This window comes from Sorex fumeus, unplaced genomic scaffold (assembly GCF_029834395.1).
Source record: "Sorex fumeus unplaced genomic scaffold, SorFum_2.1 ptg000021l, whole genome shotgun sequence".
NCBI lineage: Eukaryota > Metazoa > Chordata > Mammalia > Eulipotyphla > Soricidae > Sorex > Sorex fumeus.
In genome coordinates this window covers 7,715,948-7,735,325 of record NW_026606078.1, presented here as the reverse complement: position 1 = coordinate 7,735,325, position 19,378 = coordinate 7,715,948, and the positions used below count along the sequence as shown (strand labels likewise).

General features: G+C 38.4%; 1 protein-coding gene across 1 annotated transcript in view; it reads right to left on the bottom strand.

Annotated features, from left to right (window-relative positions):
* The window catches only part of RYR2 (ryanodine receptor 2), a 754,458-nt gene that overhangs the window by 369,188 nt on the left and 365,892 nt on the right, over positions 1-19,378 (bottom strand). The window contains exons 13-16 of the mRNA XM_056113587.1: positions 15,377-15,541; positions 9,129-9,250; positions 7,356-7,539; positions 5,988-6,123 (exon numbers count right to left, since the gene is read on the bottom strand). Coding sequence (XP_055969562.1) covers positions 5,988-6,123; positions 7,356-7,539; positions 9,129-9,250; positions 15,377-15,541 — 607 coding nt within the window. The remainder of the gene's footprint in view (positions 1-5,987; positions 6,124-7,355; positions 7,540-9,128; positions 9,251-15,376; positions 15,542-19,378) is intronic.

Here is a 19,378-nt window from a genome sequence, read left to right as displayed (position 1 = left end):
GGAAAATCCAAGCACTTAAATGTTAAGTAACTTTTAGTTCTACCAGTTATGTGGAAACAAAACTTCGATATCAAATATAGGAAGACTAAGGGCCAGAGAGATAATAGAGTAGGTAAGGTACTTGCCCTGCAATTAGCTGATCTGGGTCAAGTACCAGCAACTCAGGGAGCTCCCATGTGAAGTACAGCCATAAGTGATCCCTAAATGAGACTCAAAAGTCAACTCTGAGCACCACTGCCTGTGACCCGCCTACCCACCTCAAAAAGTATTGCTATCCAATAACCAGTGGCAAGATGGCCAAAACATTCCTCAAAGTTTGGAAACACGTGTTGGAAAGGATGTGGAGAAAAAGGAATTCTTGTACACCATTAGTCAGATTGTAAATTGGTGCAGCCTCTGCAGCAAACCACACAAATACTCCTTTAAAAACTGAAAGTGAAAATACCCTTTACTCCCACAATACCACCATAGACATTTATCCAGAGAATACGAAAACACTGATTCAAAAAGATAACTGCACTCCTATGTTCTAAATTCATAGCAGTGTTATTTGCAGCACTATGGGATTAACCTAAATGCCCACTGACAAATGACTGGAATAAAGTTGCAGCTTTTTCAATACAGGAAGAGCAACTTGGCTAGGAACTTCCAACAAGCCCATCAGTGGAAGTTACCTCTCAGCCAAGACCGGGCGCCATGATTTCAGCTTTGATCTTCTGGTCACCGTAGAGAACACACAACCACATGAGCAAGCAAAAATTATGCTGCCTTCTCTCCTCTCTGTCCTGATCAGCAGGTCAATAAGTAGTTTTGTTGACAGGAAAAATTAAGAAAATCATGTTCCTGCTTACAAAGTCAAGAGTAGAACCGAAACTGAAACTGGGCAGTCTGGATTCCAAAGTTCATGGTTAGGTACTCAGGTCCTATGTGCACCCCCTGCCCCAACATTTTACATACACACAGACACACACACAGACACACACACACACAAGCACAAGTACTCTCACACACACACATACACACACACACAAGTGCATGTGTATGCGCCTCCACTCCTATCTCTCCATCTCTATTCCAACTCTTCTTGCTTGAATCCCTTACCTGGAAAACATAAAGATGGGTTGGTTGTATATACCCATAAGATTGGTAGTAGTATACAAAGCAAAAAAAAAAAGTAGGTATCTCATAAAATTGGTAAAAAAAAATTTAACTACATTAAAAATGCATTAGCGACTATCATCATTACTTCACAGGCATGAGATTATTGCCAATTTGGGTGTTTTTATTTGTTTGTTTGCTTTCTTTTGGAGCTACCACAGGAGTGCTCAGGGGTTACTCCTGGCTCTGCACTCAGAAACCACCCTGGTGGTGCTCAGGAGACCATATGGGATGCCTGGAACAAACTCAAGAGGGCTGTATGCAAGTGAGTGCTGTACTTACTTGTACAGTTCTACCTGTCATACTATACTTCCCCCTACCAATTTTTCTTTAATTGTATCTTGTTTATAAAATGCTCTTGCCAGGTGTCCTGGAGAACAAGCTAGGAAACATCTGTTGACACCAATTCATAAATAAAACCCGATTGGAGCATACTGACATCAATATACTTTTCATTTCTTGATTGCCTTCTACCAGTGTATCATAGCTTTTAGATAAAAATCAGCCTATGCAAGGGTATAGAGATTAAATCATTTGAACATCCAGAGCTCATTAAAAAATGCTCCACACGTGCAAATTTTGTAGTCGCTACACTCTGAGTCTTTAAGGATTCAAAGGTGTCCATACTGAACATGTAGCCATCTACTCTGCTTCTTTCATACTTTGAAACCTCACAAAACAAGTATTCAGAGAGAGAGCTTTCTAGGGATCCATTTCCTCAGACATCTTTAGAAAATCATCCTGGCTTGCAAGCCTCCTGCTAATTGTGTGGATGTCTGAAGAGACTTATGAAAGCATGCCACCACAATGCCTTTCAAACTCTGAATATGCGTACTAAGGTCTTTCGGATGGCAGACTCATAAATCTACTTGTGTCATTATCCACCTAAAACACATATTAAATGGATCCTTGTCAAATTTTAAAATTGTTATAGATTATCACCCTCACTGCCGGCTTTTATGCTCTTTACTAAATAAACTTCATGAGGTGGGAAGGGAGGGAATGAGAAAACTTATTTCATACATAAAGGTAAATACATAACCACAAGAAATATCTATTGCCTCTCTCTGATGACTGAAGAGGAAGCATCACAATTTGGACTTGATTTTTCAACCAAACTGCTTTACAGCTACCCAGAAAGGACATTTGGATACAAATATGTTATAGAACACCAATTATTTTAGCAAATTAAAATTTTCCAATCACACAGAAGCATATACTTAAATATATGAGGCTACCTATTTTATAATTCACTAACACAAAAAAAGTATAGTTGTGGCAGTTGGTTCTTAAATTCACATAAGGTTTTTAATTAATCTTTTATTGATAATAAGATCAGTGTCTATAATCTGTCCCTGTCACTGTCCTCCCATTGTTCATCAATTTGCTCGAGCAGGACCAGTAACATTGTTGAGACTTGTTACTGTGTTTGGCATATGGAATATGTCACGGGTAGCTTGCCAGGCTTTGCCGTGCGGGCGAGATACTCTCGGTAGCTTGCCGGGCTCTCTGAGAGGTGTGAAGGAATCGAACTCAGATTGGCCATAAAAACAGAAATCAAAAGTAGTCAGAGGAACATTTAGTCATAACTCTCTCATTCTAGTTCAACTAATCACCATTAAAACTATCATATATATATATAAGGAAAAAGTCTATATATCTATTGACATACAAAAAGTGTATTGCTTTATATTTGATTTTCATTCTATATTGAATTAATGTTACATAATTAATGGTAATTAATAATAACATAATTATAAGCTTCCTTCTATTATTTTAATTATTACAATTAGGCTAATTCATCTTAACTACTTTTTAAATGATAGAATATGCTAAACAGTTTAAGACTAATATCCAATAGAATACACAGACACCTAACAATTTTATATGCATTCTTTCATAGGTTTATAATTTACACATAAGAATGTATTTTCCCTACATACTTTTAGATTTATACATTAGAATCTTGCTCTACATAGAGTATCTTTTGTTTTTCACTACATCTTAGATTGCCGTTTTAAAAGGAACAGCAATCTTGCCTATCTATTGCATAAACAACTTTTCAAATGACATTTTATTTCAATTTTCAATGGTAACAGAATATTACACTATGAAGGTATATATATACTATTACATTTATAACCAATAACCTGTTGATATAAAATTGTGTTCAATTTTGTGTTATTTATAAACAATTTTGCAGTAGACATGCTTTCTACCACTTACAAATGTATCTCTAGAATATATTCCTTAAAGTAACATTTCTGAAATTGAAAGTTTATAAAGTTTTATGTCAACTATCAAACCAAGATACTTTGGTTTATAAAATATCATCAGTTTATTCTTCTATCAAAAACACATATTATACATTTTCCTTAAGATAATTATTAAATGCTTTATCTGTGCCAACCTAAGAAAGAAGTAAAATATTCTTATTTATCATTTTAATTTGATTTATTTGCCATGCTGAAAATATTTTCTAATATATATTTCTGAATTTATTTATTTCTACGGGTTTATTTTTCTTGTTGATTTATGTAAAAACTTCTGCCTTAGAGAATCTGCAAGGAGATTGCATGCTTTTTTTTTGGGTGGGGGCAGGTGGTTGTTTGCTTGTTTGGGGGCCACACCTGGCAATGTTCAGGGGTTACTCCTGGCTCTGCACTCAGGAATTACTCTTGGCAGGGCTCTGGAGACCATATTGGATGCCAGGGATCGACTGAATCCGCTACAGGTAAGGTAAGCACCTTACCCACTCTGTTATTTCTCTGGCCCCAAGACTTCAAGTTATACCAAATTCCAGAACTGCATTAAGTGATATGTGTATTATCAGTAAAATTCTAACTTCTGTAGTCAGACTGATCAGCAATGTACTTAGTAATATGGCTTAACAATGATGTATACAGATAATTAAGGTAGTTGTATCAGTAGTTGCACAGCATTATGGGCAGCTTGGTTAATTAACCCATATTTCACTCAACTATAGTGCCACGAAAGCAGGGACTATGTCTTGTTACCATAATACTTCATTCCCGAAATCTGGGTGTTTTCCATATCAGATAATCAACTAGTCATTGATGAATAAAAATAAGTTTTGATTGAAACCTGAATCCTTTGGACTTCAAGTTCAAGTTTGCCTCAACTTGACAAACTTTTTGTATTATAAAGAATGTCCTCTAGGGAAACCACACCAGAACTAAAAAGGGAAGACACAGACACGTGGGGAAAGAAGGAAAAAAGTAGTATCAGCCAAAAAAGGAAACACACCTTTTCCTGAGACAAATTTGTTGCTTTTTGTTTGTTTTCAGTTTTGGGGCCACATATGGTGGTGCTCAGAGTTTACTCCTGGCTCTGAACTCAGGGCTCAATCGTGGTAGAGCCTTGGGGACCATTATATGCTGCTGGGGATTAAACCGGGTGGGAAATATGCAAAGCAAGTGCCTTACGCACTATACTACCTCTCCAGCCCCTAGATTTTTTTTTTTTTAAGAAACAAAAAGATTTAAATGTGAGAGATGAGCAAAATTTCTCTCTAGGAGCAGAATATGCAAATATAAAGTTAATAATGTGTGGGTATGTCCTCATTGGAAAAGTATACTTAGAAGTTATATCTCCTCTTAAAAAATAATTTAAAAGTTAACAAAAATACTACTGTGCTCTAGATGAAATATATGGTTGTCATTTGGCTATTATGCTATTAAGATGTAAATTTTAGAGGTCAGAGAGATAGTACAGTGAACAGAATACTTGCCTTGCCAACCTGTATTTGATCCCCAGAACTCTATGTAATTCCCTAAACCCACCAGAAGTGATCCCTGAGCACACAGACAGGAGTAATCTCTGAGCACAGCTTGGTGCAGCCAACAAATCAAATATAAAATAAATAAATATGGCTTTTAACATATTTTAACTGCCAATTTCTTAATCAGTTAGAATATAAATAAGAAAATGCATATTAAATTATAAACATTTCTTATATAACATTGCTGTCTATGGCAGAAAAGGTATATTCTGTTTATTTCTATGAGAAACAAACAATTCCTCTTCATCTTAATGGCAGCAGGCTGATTCAGTGGTTTCCAAATCAGGTAAAATCTCAGCTATTCAATGTTCTTGACAAGAGACATACAGAATCTACCGAAATCATAAAGAAGAGAAATAATGAGGACCTACATTTGCAGAGCCAACAGGTATATGGCAGAGGTCACCACAAGGTTTTGCAGGGTGTGCCCTTTCAAATACAATTACAGACTTTACATTTCAATTACAGACCATAAAAGGATTAGAGAAGAGTGTAAAAGATTCTTGACAAGATGGGACAATAGGGGAATGAGAGGGCTCTTGAGGAAAAAAAACTTCATTTATCAAAAATTAAAACACTGACTATACATCCACATTGAGGGTTCTTGCCTATAACAGTCTATCCTAAATTATGCTCTTTTTTTTCTTGTTGGGTCACACCTGGCAATGCTCAGGGGTTACTTCTGGCTCATGCACTCAGGAATTATTCATGGCAGTGCTTGGGGGACGATATGGGATGCTGGGACTCAAACCTGGGTCGGTCTCATGCAAGGCAAATGTCCCACCTGCTGTGCTTTCATTCTAGCCCCAATTATGCTCCTTCTTAAACCGAAAGCAAATTTACTGCTCTGACTACATTCTACACTCAGATTCAGATTTTTAATACAAAACATCATTGGGTAGAGAATAACTAAAGTAAAATTTGAAGGCCTTCATTTAGAAGCATGTTATAAAACTGCCGAAGTTATCACCTGATCATTTTAAATAGATACAACTCAGTTGTCTTGAAAGACAATCATAATTCTTACCTAGCAATTCATACAGAGAATTGAGAATCGATTTCCAAGATTCCCCTGCTTCTCTGCCAGCCACATCAGCAAAGTGCGCTGCGCTGCTATAGACATGAAGTCTGTCTATGCACTCCAGCACCAGGTTGATCATGCCCTAGAAGGATAAAAAGAAAATCAGTACCAGAAACTTTGATTCTGCTAACAAACAAAACGAGAGGTTGATGAAAAGTTTGAAAAGCCCAACTGAAAGTCTGTTTTGTGATTATCAATCATGAAACTGAGATTATTTCTTCAATGGATATGAAGCAACACCTGCATAAAAAATGAAAATGTTCTTGAATTAATCCTACTGGATTTAAAGTTCTGTGTGATATTCTCAACTAGAAGCAGACAATATGAGAACATAAACTTCCTATGAGCAGTCTAATTCTAGATTAGTGAGTCAACCATTACAATATTAACAAACCTCCTTTTTCCTTTCTTGTAAACCAAATACAGAACTTGTAAACCAAATACAGAACCAAATACAGAACTTCCTTGTAGTCAATACAGAACTGCTCTGGGGGGCTGGAGCAATAGCACAGCGGGTAGGGTATTTGCCTTGTATGTGGGTGACCCCGATTCGGTTCCTAACATCACATATGGTTCCCCAAGCACTGCCAGGAGTAATTCTTGAGTGCAGAGCCAGGAGAAACTCCTGTGCATTGCTGGGTGTGACCCACCCTCCCCCCAAAAAGAAAGAAAGAACTGCTTTGGTCTGTGTGTCCGGACTCTAATTCTAACGTCCTCCCCCGGCCCCCAATACCCCTCTCTTTGTTTCATCTTCACCAAGTTTCTGTTTTGTGATTATCAACAGAAACTTAATATTAACAGAAGGAAATATTAGGTGGAATTTCTCTGACTAAACAGGGAGCCTGAATCCGCTTGGACCTCATGTTGCCCCCATCATGGCCTCCCCATCCACAAGACACAGCTCCTTGTGACCTTTGCAAGAGGCTTTTAAGAACCAAAGAAACATGCTCATGATTAGTGATGCCTGGATTTATTTGGTAGCCTTAGAATTGTTTTTTTTTTCTTTTTATATGCCTAATAAAACACACTCTCCACATGGGTTAGAGTAATCGGTGTCTTTACTGAAGACAGTAAAATAAAATCTCTTTTGCCTGTGCAATGAAAAATATCTTCTTTTAGCATTAATATACATCAGTTGGGAAATACAAATAACTGCAGGATTCATTCAAGGCCTGATTGCCTTGGAGGGATGAAGTGCAGAAGTGCATTCCTTTGGCTAGTTGACTACCTCTTCCTCTCTCTGGACACAAATTAGAGAATTTTCCCCACCCAGAAGTTATTTCCCCACACAGTATAGAAGAGACAGAAGCTCACCTCTTCCTGGAAGAGATTCTGACGATTCTTTAGAGCTCGCAATCTGTTCTGCTTGTCTTCATGCTCTAACTGCTCATCCGGGGGATGGAAGTACCCAATCAGGTCCTGCAGACTAAGACTGACAGACTCTATTGGTAAGTCCACTGTGGAGGCCTTTGCTTTTTTGCTGAGTGCATCAAGGCCCCTAGAAAAAACAGTAAATTTCTTTGTGATTCTCAATTATTGTACAACTCCTTTATCCTACAGATAAAAGTTTTCCTCTCTATCCTTATACCATAATAAAGGAACATATATGGGATTATATATGATAAATATAATTCATGGTCACGGTCCTCCCGTTGTTCATTGATTTTCTTGAGCGGGCCCAGTAACTTCTCCATTGTGACACTTGTTACTGTGTTTGGCATATCGAATACATCACGGGTAGCTTGCCAGACTCTGCCGTGCGGGCGAGATACTCTCGGTAGCTTGCCGGGCTCTCCGAGAGGGGCGGAGGAATCAAACCCGGGTCGGCCATGTTGGATGCTTGCAAGGCAAATGCCCTACCGCTGCGCTATTGTTCCAGTCCATGATAAATATAATTAAGCAAAAAAAAAAAAAAAACCTAATTAGTAAATATCTAGAAAGGAAAGAAAACATAAACTAATATTTAACTTAAAATTAATTTTTGAACAACTGAGACATGAGATAGTTAATACAGAAAAAGAAACAAGGTCAGTTTGCTTAATTAATTCTAATTAAGCAATTCTAATTGAAAGAAGCAGATATACAACAAAAAAGGAATAAAGAATCAACCATCTTGAAATAAAACCATTTTTACCATTCTCAAATAAATGTTTTTTAAAGAATATAATTGGAAATATATATACAGACTTCTTTTCCTACCAAATTAGCAATGTTTAAATAAAGAGAAGAGCACATTCTCCATCTTAAGGATCCACCCACATCTCAACCTGATATGTGTTCTTTTGGGTCTCTTCACTACAGAGAAGCCAGCATCCCCTCTTGAATATGTAATTCTAACTCTCCAACCCTCCTCTGTCCCCATTATTTCCCTAACACTAATTTTCCTTGACTATAAGAGGAAAATAGAAAAACATTAATAAATATACAGCTGAGTTGGAAGAGGTTATTGGAGTTCTTGGTGATGAGCATCACCTTGTTGGAATTATGTGCATGAGAAACATTTATTAATAGTGTTTTAAAACACAAAAATCTCAATAAAATTCTTAAAGGCAAATTAAAAAAGTAAAATAATAAAATTTTGAAAGATGAGCAAAATAAACAAATAGATGATATTCATATCACATCACAGGTCACATATGCCTGTGCATAATGAAATAATGCTGCCAGAAAACATCTGGAAACAAATGCGGTTTAGTTTGTAAATTATACAATTGTTTTCACTGTTAAATGAGAAAATTTAGTTATTACAAAAAAGACTCCATTTTATTCTAATAAAAAAAGGTTTTAGAGTATCTCTTACTGTTAGAGTAAAAGTGACTTAAACAGTTCAAGCAAAATGGTAGTTTATTTAATAAACCTAAAGAACAATAAACTATATTTACAATTTTAAAAGCAAATTCATGTTTCAAATACCCATCTTAAAAATATAGATATAAAATCACTTAACAAGTACTTCCTAATGTGACCTACTAAATAACAAACTGTATGAAATTCATTTCCATAGTATATTTTGGAATTGATTGTTCATCTGTAAACCCAGTAGTGAAAATAAAATGTCTAATTATAACAGCAAAAATAAAAGTATACCTTATGAATCTATTGAAAAGGAAAACTGTGCTCCGGATTACGCGTGCTGTTCGTGATTCTTCATGCTGAGATCTAGATAAATTTAAGCCATCATCCATATGGCCTTCATGATGCATAATAGCCTATGAGAAAGTGACATAATAACATCACACCCACATTTCTTCTGCAAAGGGGGTTTCAAAAGATGTACATTCAGTGCCAGAGTGACAGTACAGAGGGCAGGGCACTTGCTTTGCATGCAGCCACCCCTAACATCACATATGGTCCCCAAGCACCACCAGGTGTGATCATCACTGAGTACAGAGTCAGGAGCAAGCACCACAGTGCATGACCCCAAAATTCTAAACATTAAAAAAAAATAATAGGATACTCATAAAAGTGAGACATAATGATAGAAAAAACAGACAGAACTTCAAAACTATGGCGCACAAGGTAAAATAATATGCAGAGATATTACAATATCAGTATTACAATATTATAATACAAACTATTCATATGGGCTGGAGCGATGTCACAGCGGTAGGGTGTTCGCCTTACAAGCGGCCAAGATGGCCGACCCGAGTTCGATTCCTCCGCCCCTCTCGGAGAGCCCGGCAAGCTACCGAGAGTATTCGATATGCCAAACACAGTAACAACAAAGTCTCCAATGGAGACGTTACTGGGCCCGCTCGAGCAAACTATTCATATAATATATCCATTCAACAATTATTCTGATGAGTAAATAAGATATTTTTCATAGAATAAATCAATATAATGTATCCATTTGAGCAAAACCCCAAATGTTTTCTCATCTGTCTGTGTTCAATGATAACTCCATAGTCTTAGAAAACTCTAAACAAAGAATCAAAGGAAAATATTATATAGGTATACCATTTCTATGGCAGTACTGAACACAGATTGCATAATTAATAATAACTGAGTTCTTTTCTAGAAATCTATATTCATTTCAAATTGCATTTTAGGAGTCAGAGAGATTGTATAGTGAGTAAGTTGTTCACCCTGCATATGGCTGACCTAGATTCAATCCCTGGCATCCCATATGCTCCTGGGATCACTGCCAGGAGTGATTTCTAGGTGCAGAGTGAGGAATAACCCTTCAGCATACCAGGTTTGCTGTACCCCCAAAAGCTTTTTTATTTCACTAAATGTTTCTAGTTGGAATTTTTTCTTTTTGGATTTTGAGTCATAATTGGCTGGCTCTGGGCTTACTCCTCGCTCTGTATTCAAGAATCATTCCAGGTGGTAGCCAGGTATTACCCAAAAAGCAGGGAGAGGAGGGGAGGAGAGAAGGAGAAGGGAGGGGAGGGGAAGGGAGGGGAGAATTACTCCTGGTAATTCTCCTGGTAATATGATGCTCAGGGGATTGTCCATATGTGATGCCAGGGATTAAAGCCCAGTAGGGGGTGATAGCCTGCTATGCTACCTCTCCAGCCCATCTTTCCATGAACTATAATATGAAGAGAAATATGTTCAATAGTATGAAATTGTTGAATGATCTACAAACACTGGATGAATACCAAATCAGAAGAAACAACATTATAACACCTTAAAAAATCTTTCCCTAGGATTCCCTTTCTTTTCCTGCAGCTTCCAAAGTGGTCTCTACTTATCTTAATCTTAATAGCATATATTATTATACTATTTATACAGCATATGTATATTGAGGAACCATATAATATTGAACTAAAATTAGCAACAAGAGACTCGGAAGATGCCTCAAAGGGTTACAACACACACTTTCCTTGTATGAGGCCCTGAGTGCCATCCCCAACTCCCCCAAACTCCAGAGTTCCTACCATCTTTTGAGTGTGGCCCCTGTTGCCCCCAGGCAATCTGCTGTAGCCTCCCAGAACTGCTAGATGTGGCCTCTACTTAAAAATGAAAAAAAATAGAAAAGGAAAGAAGGCTAACAAGAAGAGAAACTAGTTATGTTATTCAGAAATAAAAGAACAAAATGAAGGAAAACAGAAACCAAAAAAACAGTTAACTTGTCTCCATTTTAAAGGCCTAAATATGCTTGTTAAAATTCTTTGGTGACAGATGTATTTCATAGTTCAAAGCCCTCCCTCCCTCCCTCCCTCCCTCCCTTCCTTCCTTCCTTCCTCCCTCCCTCCCTCCCTCCCTCCCCCCTCCCTCCCTCCCTCCCCCCTCCCTCCCTCCCTCCCTCCCTCCCTTCCTTCCTTCCTTCCTTCCTTCCTTCCTTCCTTCCTTCCTTCCCTCCCTCCCTCCCTCCCTTCCCTCCCTCCCTTCCTTCCTTCCTTCCTTCCTTCCCAGCTATGCAAGCCTGACAGCTCAGTGCTCAGCCTGTACTGCTGGAAGTGACTATTGTGCTCAGAGAAAAGTCAGGTGGGACTTGGGAGGGAATTCAAAGGTTTCTATAAGTAAAGAAACAGGGGGGCTGGAGTGATAGCACAGCGGGTAGGGCATTTGCCTTCCACATGGCCAACCTGGGTTCAATTCTCAGCATCCACTATGGTTCCCCAAGCACTGCCAGCAGTAATTCCTGAGTGCATGAGCCTGGAGTAACCCCACAGGAGTTAAGTACCAGCATTAAAGGACTTAAAATTGGCAGTCATGAAACCAATGGTGGATTGAAAGAGTTGAGATTGAAGGCAGAGATGAAATTAAATTGAGTGGAAGAATTTCAGAAAAATAGAATTACCAAAATAAAAATCTGCTCTGAAGATAGGGCATCAGCCACTCACCAGCTAATAGTTAATTCAGCCCTCTTTGGGCTTAGAATTCTGCAATGCTAATGCAGTAGAAATTCAAGCTAACAGGGTCCTCTGGGATCTCAGCAACTTCGGACTAATTCTAAATCTTTGAAAACGCATACTTTCATTCCAAAACATCTACTAGTGTGGCAGTAAAGTGGCAAGATCAGGGACATTCATTGTTTGTTTGGGCTGTAGAGCTAAGGTTCCTGCTGAAATATACAGCCAAAGGCTTTTGGGTCAGGTCCTTTTCACAAGATCCACCTTTCAGCTAAACCCCTAGTTTCTCAAGGAATGCCCTCCTCCAGCCCTCCAGCTAGATCCTCCCCAAGTCACCTAACACTGCCCTTTAGATTTGTATATAATGCAAAGGGAACATTGTGTGGGCTAATAAAGTATAAATCCCCTGCTTTGCCTTTGTTGAGAAGTGGGAGTAGACCAAAAAAGCTTGAGCTACACCTGATCCACCAGGTGTGAATAAATTCTGCTTCTGCAGCTTCCTGAATGAGTATTTGGTCTTCCGCAGTCCACCCAGATCAATATCCTACAACCCTTCTGGTGTCTTACTGTAGTACTGTAGCACTGTTTTCCCATTGTTCATCGATTTGCTCGAGCGGACCCTGTAATGTCTCCATTGTGAAACTTCTTGTTACTGTGTTTGGCATATTGAATACGTCACAGGTAGCTTGCCAGGCTTTGCCACGTGGGCAAGATACTCTTGGTAACTTGCCAGCCTCTCTGGAGGGCCAGAGGAATAGAACCCTGGTCGGCCGCATGTAAGTCAAATGCCCTACCAGCTGTGCTATCTCAGGGGTCCCTCCTGGAGGTGTTATACTGGGTATTGAAAAAACTACAGAAAGAAGACACAGTACACAGGGTCTAGTAATAGATACGGGAAATAAGAAATAAATATCTGCTCCATTCCTTTCCATTATATCCCTTCCTCTTAGCCTGTGGCTTTTTCTGTTTGCTTTTGCCTGGCAGGGGACTCTAGGCGGGGGGGGGGGGGGGGGGGGGGGGAGGAATTAGACAACTTTCTGTAAAAATAAATTCCACAGCATGACTATTACAGGCCACATAAATGTATTTGGTTGTGGAAACTCCATAGTTCTCCTTTTGCATTTTTATGTTAATATTTTTTTCCTCTCAGGTTAAAACTAAATAACAGTAATAATCCAATGAAATAGTGCCAGGTTGTAAAGTTCAAATTATGAATATAGAATACTGGAAGTGTTAAAGGTAAGTGATAGTTATACAAAGGCTTTGTATACTATTTTGTATTTTTCGTATATATTTGAATTTTCCTTAAGACTTCAGAAACATGCTCATCCTCAGAAAAGAAGGAATGTTTCACACAAGTACTGACGAAAATTTTTGTATCTGTATCAATTAAAAATGTGATTGCGGGGCTGGAGTGATAGCACAGCAGGTAGGGCGGAAACCCGGGTTCGATTTCCACCATCCCATATGGTCCCCTGAGCACTGCCAGGAGTAATTCCTGAGTGCAGATCCAGGAGTAACCCCGTGCGATGTTGGAGTGCACGGAGCTTAGGTTTATCGGGTTGCACCCATCACAGTGCTCCCGAGTCACTTCCATTACTTTGTCTGTAACCACTTCTATGCTCTTTTCCCCAACCACTTTGTAAGGTCTCATTCTTCTAGGACACTGAACTTGTACTGTAAGTTAATATTGCCTTTCTCCTCTCCTTATGTCTTTTGAGCAGTTTACTTTAACGCAATGTCCTTTTGTATAGATACAGGAAGACAATTAATTAATATGCTTTGTAATTTAGGAGTTGATTGGCTTAGAATATTATTCACTCCTGGGCATCTGCCTTCTCAACTTAAGCCTCAGTTGCCCTCATTTCCTAGCACCCCAAGGTCAGGGTCCCAACGTGGGACTGGATGGAACCAGGGCAAGCTAGTAAGTTATATGCTACCCTGGCATCGTGATGGGCCAGGCCAAGGTGCCACAATTCTTAACTATAAGTTAAAAGTTTGATCATAGGCAAATGCTGTCATGATCTAAAAGTAACGATGAGACTAGGACCCCGCTGCTAGGAACAGGAAAGATATCTGGCCTGAGCACTGCAGTCTTGAGATCAAGATGGCCCTAGGAGAGCAATTCTATAAGTTCAAAGTATTTCTTACTGTGCCCATACAAAATGATTAATATTATGTATGCTTATACGTTGGGTGGACAAGGAGAGGAGAAACACGTCCTAGAAAGAGTTTTCCTGTGTGTCCTGACTAGCTGGGATGAGACTGAACTTTCTCCCCTTCAAATTGCCTTCAGTAAATGATTTCAGTATATTGAGGCAGTTTCTCTTATCTCACAGGAACCTAGCTGGCCTTAGGTATGCAGATCCCAGGTGCTAAACCAGGCCTGGTCTTTGGGATGTAGATGCCTGGCTCCAGGCTGGCTGATTTTGGAGATGTAGATTCCAACTGCTGCTAAGACCAACCAACCTGGCCCCCGTTTCCTTCCTTCGCCTGACCATCGCCATCCACCTCCCTGGAGTGGGAAAATGGTCTGAGATTACTGAACGCGGGTGGCTGGAGAGATAGACTGCTGGCCCTTTTATTTTTTGTGTGTTTACACAGTGCATCACCTGGTGTGACCCAACAAGCAAAAAAAAAAGTGATTATTCAAATATAACTATTAGGTCTGCAGGAGAGTTGCTCAAATTCTCTATCAAAACTCTTTGGAAGGTAATAAAGGGGTGAAGCTAATCCCAAGCAAAATTAGACGCTAAAATCATTCAAATGAGCACTGCTCACTGTAAAGATCAACAAAACTTTAAGTAGTCTATACGAGATGTGTATAGTCACTATTAATAAATCCATTAACAATTAAAATTCTGGTTCACTACAATCTTTCACATTTGTAAACAATATTTGTATTATTATTTTAGTCAGTGCATGTGGTGAATATCATTCAAATGTAGGAAATAGGAAAATCTAAGATTATGCAGTTACCCAAAGGGAGCTCACATTCAAGGAAGTGTGAAACATACATAAAGTAAACTCTGAGTTTATAAGTTGTAAGATAAAACAAATTCATGCATCTCATGAACCCAAAATAGAATATACAGGGATAAGTTGAGATTGTCAAAACGATCTTTTAAGACCACTTAAACTTAACTTTGCAGGATATAAAGTAATCGGGTAGAGAAAAAAGCTTTAAAAGGCATTGTAGAATAGAAGAAATGTATAGTCAAAGGCAGAGGTGTGTAAAAGACATGAATTCTTTGTGGAGAGGCCTCAAGTAATGTGCTGTAAATGCAGGTTGTCTATACTGAATGAAGATGATGCTTAGAGATGAGTCAAAGAACAAAACAATGGGGCATAGAATTGTTGAGAGCAACTCAGTAGCAGAATCTCATCAACTTCAAAGGTGTAGTCATTGTCTTAGAGTCAATAGGGAACCAAGAAAAGGAGGGATGGAAGAAGGAAAGACTGCTAGAAAGTGTGTGTGTGTGTGTGTGTTATTAATTAATCCATTTTATCTGTGCATGTGCAAAATCATCTTACCTTACGTTGTATGGATCCCATTCTCACAGATTTCACATCGACAGACTGGTAAGTAAGCCACAGGCCTGTATTTACATGTTGGATATAGCACACTGAGTCTCCATATTTTATTTCTGATGTTCCCATGCCATCAACTTCTTTTCTCGTGCCGACATCCAATTTTTCCTAAGACAAGAAGGTGAAACAATAAAATGTTCAAACTTTTTTTGTTGTCTTTTACAATGAAAGAATTTTACTTTGATATAAAACTTCTACTCTTAAAAAATTAGTCTTAAAAAACCCTAACAAGATAAGGATGAAATATTCTGTTATAGCAATTTAATCTCCATTAAAAATCCAAATAGGAAACCACAAAATAACAATATATTATTGATTTAATCACACTGGTAAAAATTATTTTGGCAAAATATGAAATTTTATCTTGGTTTTTAGCAAATTTCAAACCAGACATTTTAAAATTAGTAGTTCAGGCTTCATATACTTTTCCAGATTTTTATAAAACTAATTGTTGATGGGGCTGGAAAAACAATACAGTGGTAATATCCTTGCCTTGCAAGCTGATCCAAGTTTGACAGCCAGCACTGCATACAATCCTAGGAGCCCCACCAAGAATGATCCCTGACTATCAAGCCAGGAGTAAACCCTAAGCACTCTGGATGTGACCCCAAAACCATACATGATGTGTATGTATGTGTATAACTATATATATATATATATATATATATATATATATAGTCAGGATGGAGCGATAGCACAGCAGGTAGGGTATTTGCCTCGCAAGTGGCCAACATGGCCAACCCGAGTTCGATTCCTCAGCCCCTCTTGGAGAGCCCGGCAAGCTACTGAGTATATCTCGCCCACACAGTAAAGCCTGGCAAGCTACCCGTGATGTTTTAGATATGCCAAACACAGTGACAAGTCTTACAATGGAGATATTATTGGGCGCGCTCGAGCAAATCGATGAACAACGGGAGGACGGTGACAGTGACAGTGGTAGTTATAGTTATATAGTTATATATTATGACCTCAGAAAAAGTTAAACTTTTAGAAACAGACAGGCAAGTAGGTAGGGGAAGGGATCCCCATAACAATGAACTCCTGAGAAGTAATAAAACCAATAGGTCAAAGGCTGCTAAAAACCCACCTATGGACACAGGAACTAATAAGACCTTTACCTGGTGCCAGCACAGACCCAGGGAAGGTTGGACTCCCCTCAGAGCGAAGCTCCAGCAGGAACAAAGACCAGGAATGGAATATCAAAGAAGACCATCAACTGCTCCCAACTCTATCCCCTTAGCAACCACCCTCACAACAAACTTAAGCAGAAAGCTCCACATAGGGTAGCTTGGGAGATACACTAGAAGAGCCAACTTGAACACAAGAAACATATGTTGCCTGAGTCCATGCGCTGGCTATACCCATGTGCTGCTGCTGAGCACATGTGGTTTCTGAATACACCTGCATCTCCCCTATTGAGATGTGCACTTTCAGACTTTTGTATCTAATGGTGTGGTGTGCACTGAGGCTCCCTCTCTACTCTGCAGAAGGTCATGTTCTCTGTCTCTCTCAATCTCTGTCTCTCTGTCTCTGTCTCTGCCTGTCTCTGCCTGTCTCTCTCTCTCTCTCTCTCTCTCTCTCTCTCTCTCTCTCTCTCTCTCTCTCTCTCTCTCTCTCTCTCCCTCCCTCCCTCTCCTCTCTTTCCCTGTCCCAAAATTTCCAAATAAAACCTCTTTTAACTTCACTGATTATCTCCCCCTGAAATTCTTTCTGAGAAGGAAAGGAAAGATGACGATCCAAAAGACCTGCATAAGGTCTAGGACTGACTTTACTTTCCAGCACTTATAAGACTCACAGTAGAGCCTTATAAGTCCTAGATTTGTGGATGGGGAGAAAATGTTTCAAGGCTGCTGCCTCTCTCTTCCCTACTTCATATAAGTCACCTGACTGACATCACTTTCAATCTTCAGTTTTCTCATTGGAAAATAAAATTAACAGAGTATCTCCCCCACAGTATGGGAACAAAACAAAAAAGATATAATCCATATAATCCATATAATCCATATAATCCATATAGTGTCTTGAGTACAGAGCCAGGGAAAAAGTAAACACTTTAATACAATTTTTATAGTTTTGATCAAGAAAATGACGTTGATAATGAGAATGATGATGGCAATGAGGATGAAAATGTTAATGCGCATTTATTTCCAACTAATCAAGGTTATGGTTCAGTTTCCACTAGCACAATTTCCTACTTGAAGTACAGAAGAATTTACTTTTAAAGTATTAATGTACCAAGTTCCCCTTTGAGCACCAGTGTGGGTGTGGTCAACAAAACAAACAAAAATGAGTCTGTAAAATTTCATACTTTGTTTTCTTTTAAATAAGTTTAACAATAACTCACAGGGCTGGAGCAATAGCACAGCGGCAGGGTGTTTGCCTTGCACACAGCCAGCACGCCGAGCCAGGTTTGATTTCTCTGCCCCTTGATAACTACATGCTCACAGATATAACTATTTTTGTATATGCTAGTGTTGCTTAATCATGTGTTTCCACTGTTTGGCTAGATATTTCCTGTTTTGATTTCTATACTCTTTGTATCATAAGAGAAATGATGATACCTTTATAATAGCCTATAAACTACTTCCTGAACCTTAACCACAGTACTATATCTCTGGCCAGTTTATATGCAATTGTACATCAATTAATTTTCCAAGAGCAAAAGTCATGTGTCCAAATTTTTCACCCCAATATCTCATGTCCCAATATTATGACTGTTACCACAACTGCTATATTTTAATCAATAATATTTGGAAATCCCACATCCTCTTTTAAATTTCCTTTACAATATACACTTACAAACAACTACCAATTTAATAATATAAATAATTCTATTCAAGAATGTCCAGAAAAAAGAATTTAAAATGAATTCCAAAGTGATTCTAGAAGAAAAAAGACCAGCCTAAAAATATTCAGTGATATAATGGCACCTGATATACAAAGTTGGCTCATTATAAAATACAAATAATCTCTAAACAAATGTGGTTTAGTTAACTTATAATAAATTAACTGTAACAAAACAAATTCATTAAGAAATTTACCTAGTACTGTAAAATTATGTTTTTATTATATAAACCAGGCAGTGTAGAGTGATTATTTGATATTAACTGAAGTATCTTGAAATCTAACTAAATGATTCTGAAAATGGCTAATAGAAATGGAAAAAGAACTTTATCTGTAAATGACAAATCATTTGCTTTTGCAAGAGCCAGTTCTCCTTAAGATAAATAATGGTTAAAGTTGGTAAAATTAAAACTTTTATTTTAATTTGCTTCCTATGGTACCACAATGCTGCAAGGAATTGTATATCTTAAAGAAATATGAGTTTAAAACTGCTGCAGGGTGAGAGAAATTGCTGGGACTATTAGACCATAGCAAGTTTAGCCCATCCAGGGAAGATTTGTTGAGGAGATATTCTAATACTCAAATAGGTGCTCTATAGGAACAAAGAAATTTTAAAATATATTCCTATACTATATGGTATAAGATATCCTCCTTATACTTGAGGGACATCACTTCAGCAGGAGTGAAAAGCTCACAGACACATATATTGCATATCCACAACTCATACTGATGCTGCTTTTCTGGCTGAACTCTGATCCACTCCATCTTAACTACAGAAGGTTTAAGAGCACTCACTCTCATGCTTGGTGCCCTTAAATGGAATCATAATAAAAACTATAACTGCACCAGCCCTCTAAGAGCTCCAGTAGGCGCCATTTTCTACAAGCCAGCCAGAAGCACCAGGTACAAGTTTACGGTGATAGTGGGCCCTCCTTCTCCCCATCCCAGTGCAGCACTGAGATGATGTCACATCAGTCCACCATCTACTTAAACTCCCACGTGGCCACAATCCAGAGACACACAAATAAATTTTGGTCCCCAGCACCTTGCTGCAGAGATTTCTTCAGTCACTAATTAGTAAAATCTTAGAATTCCTTGAGT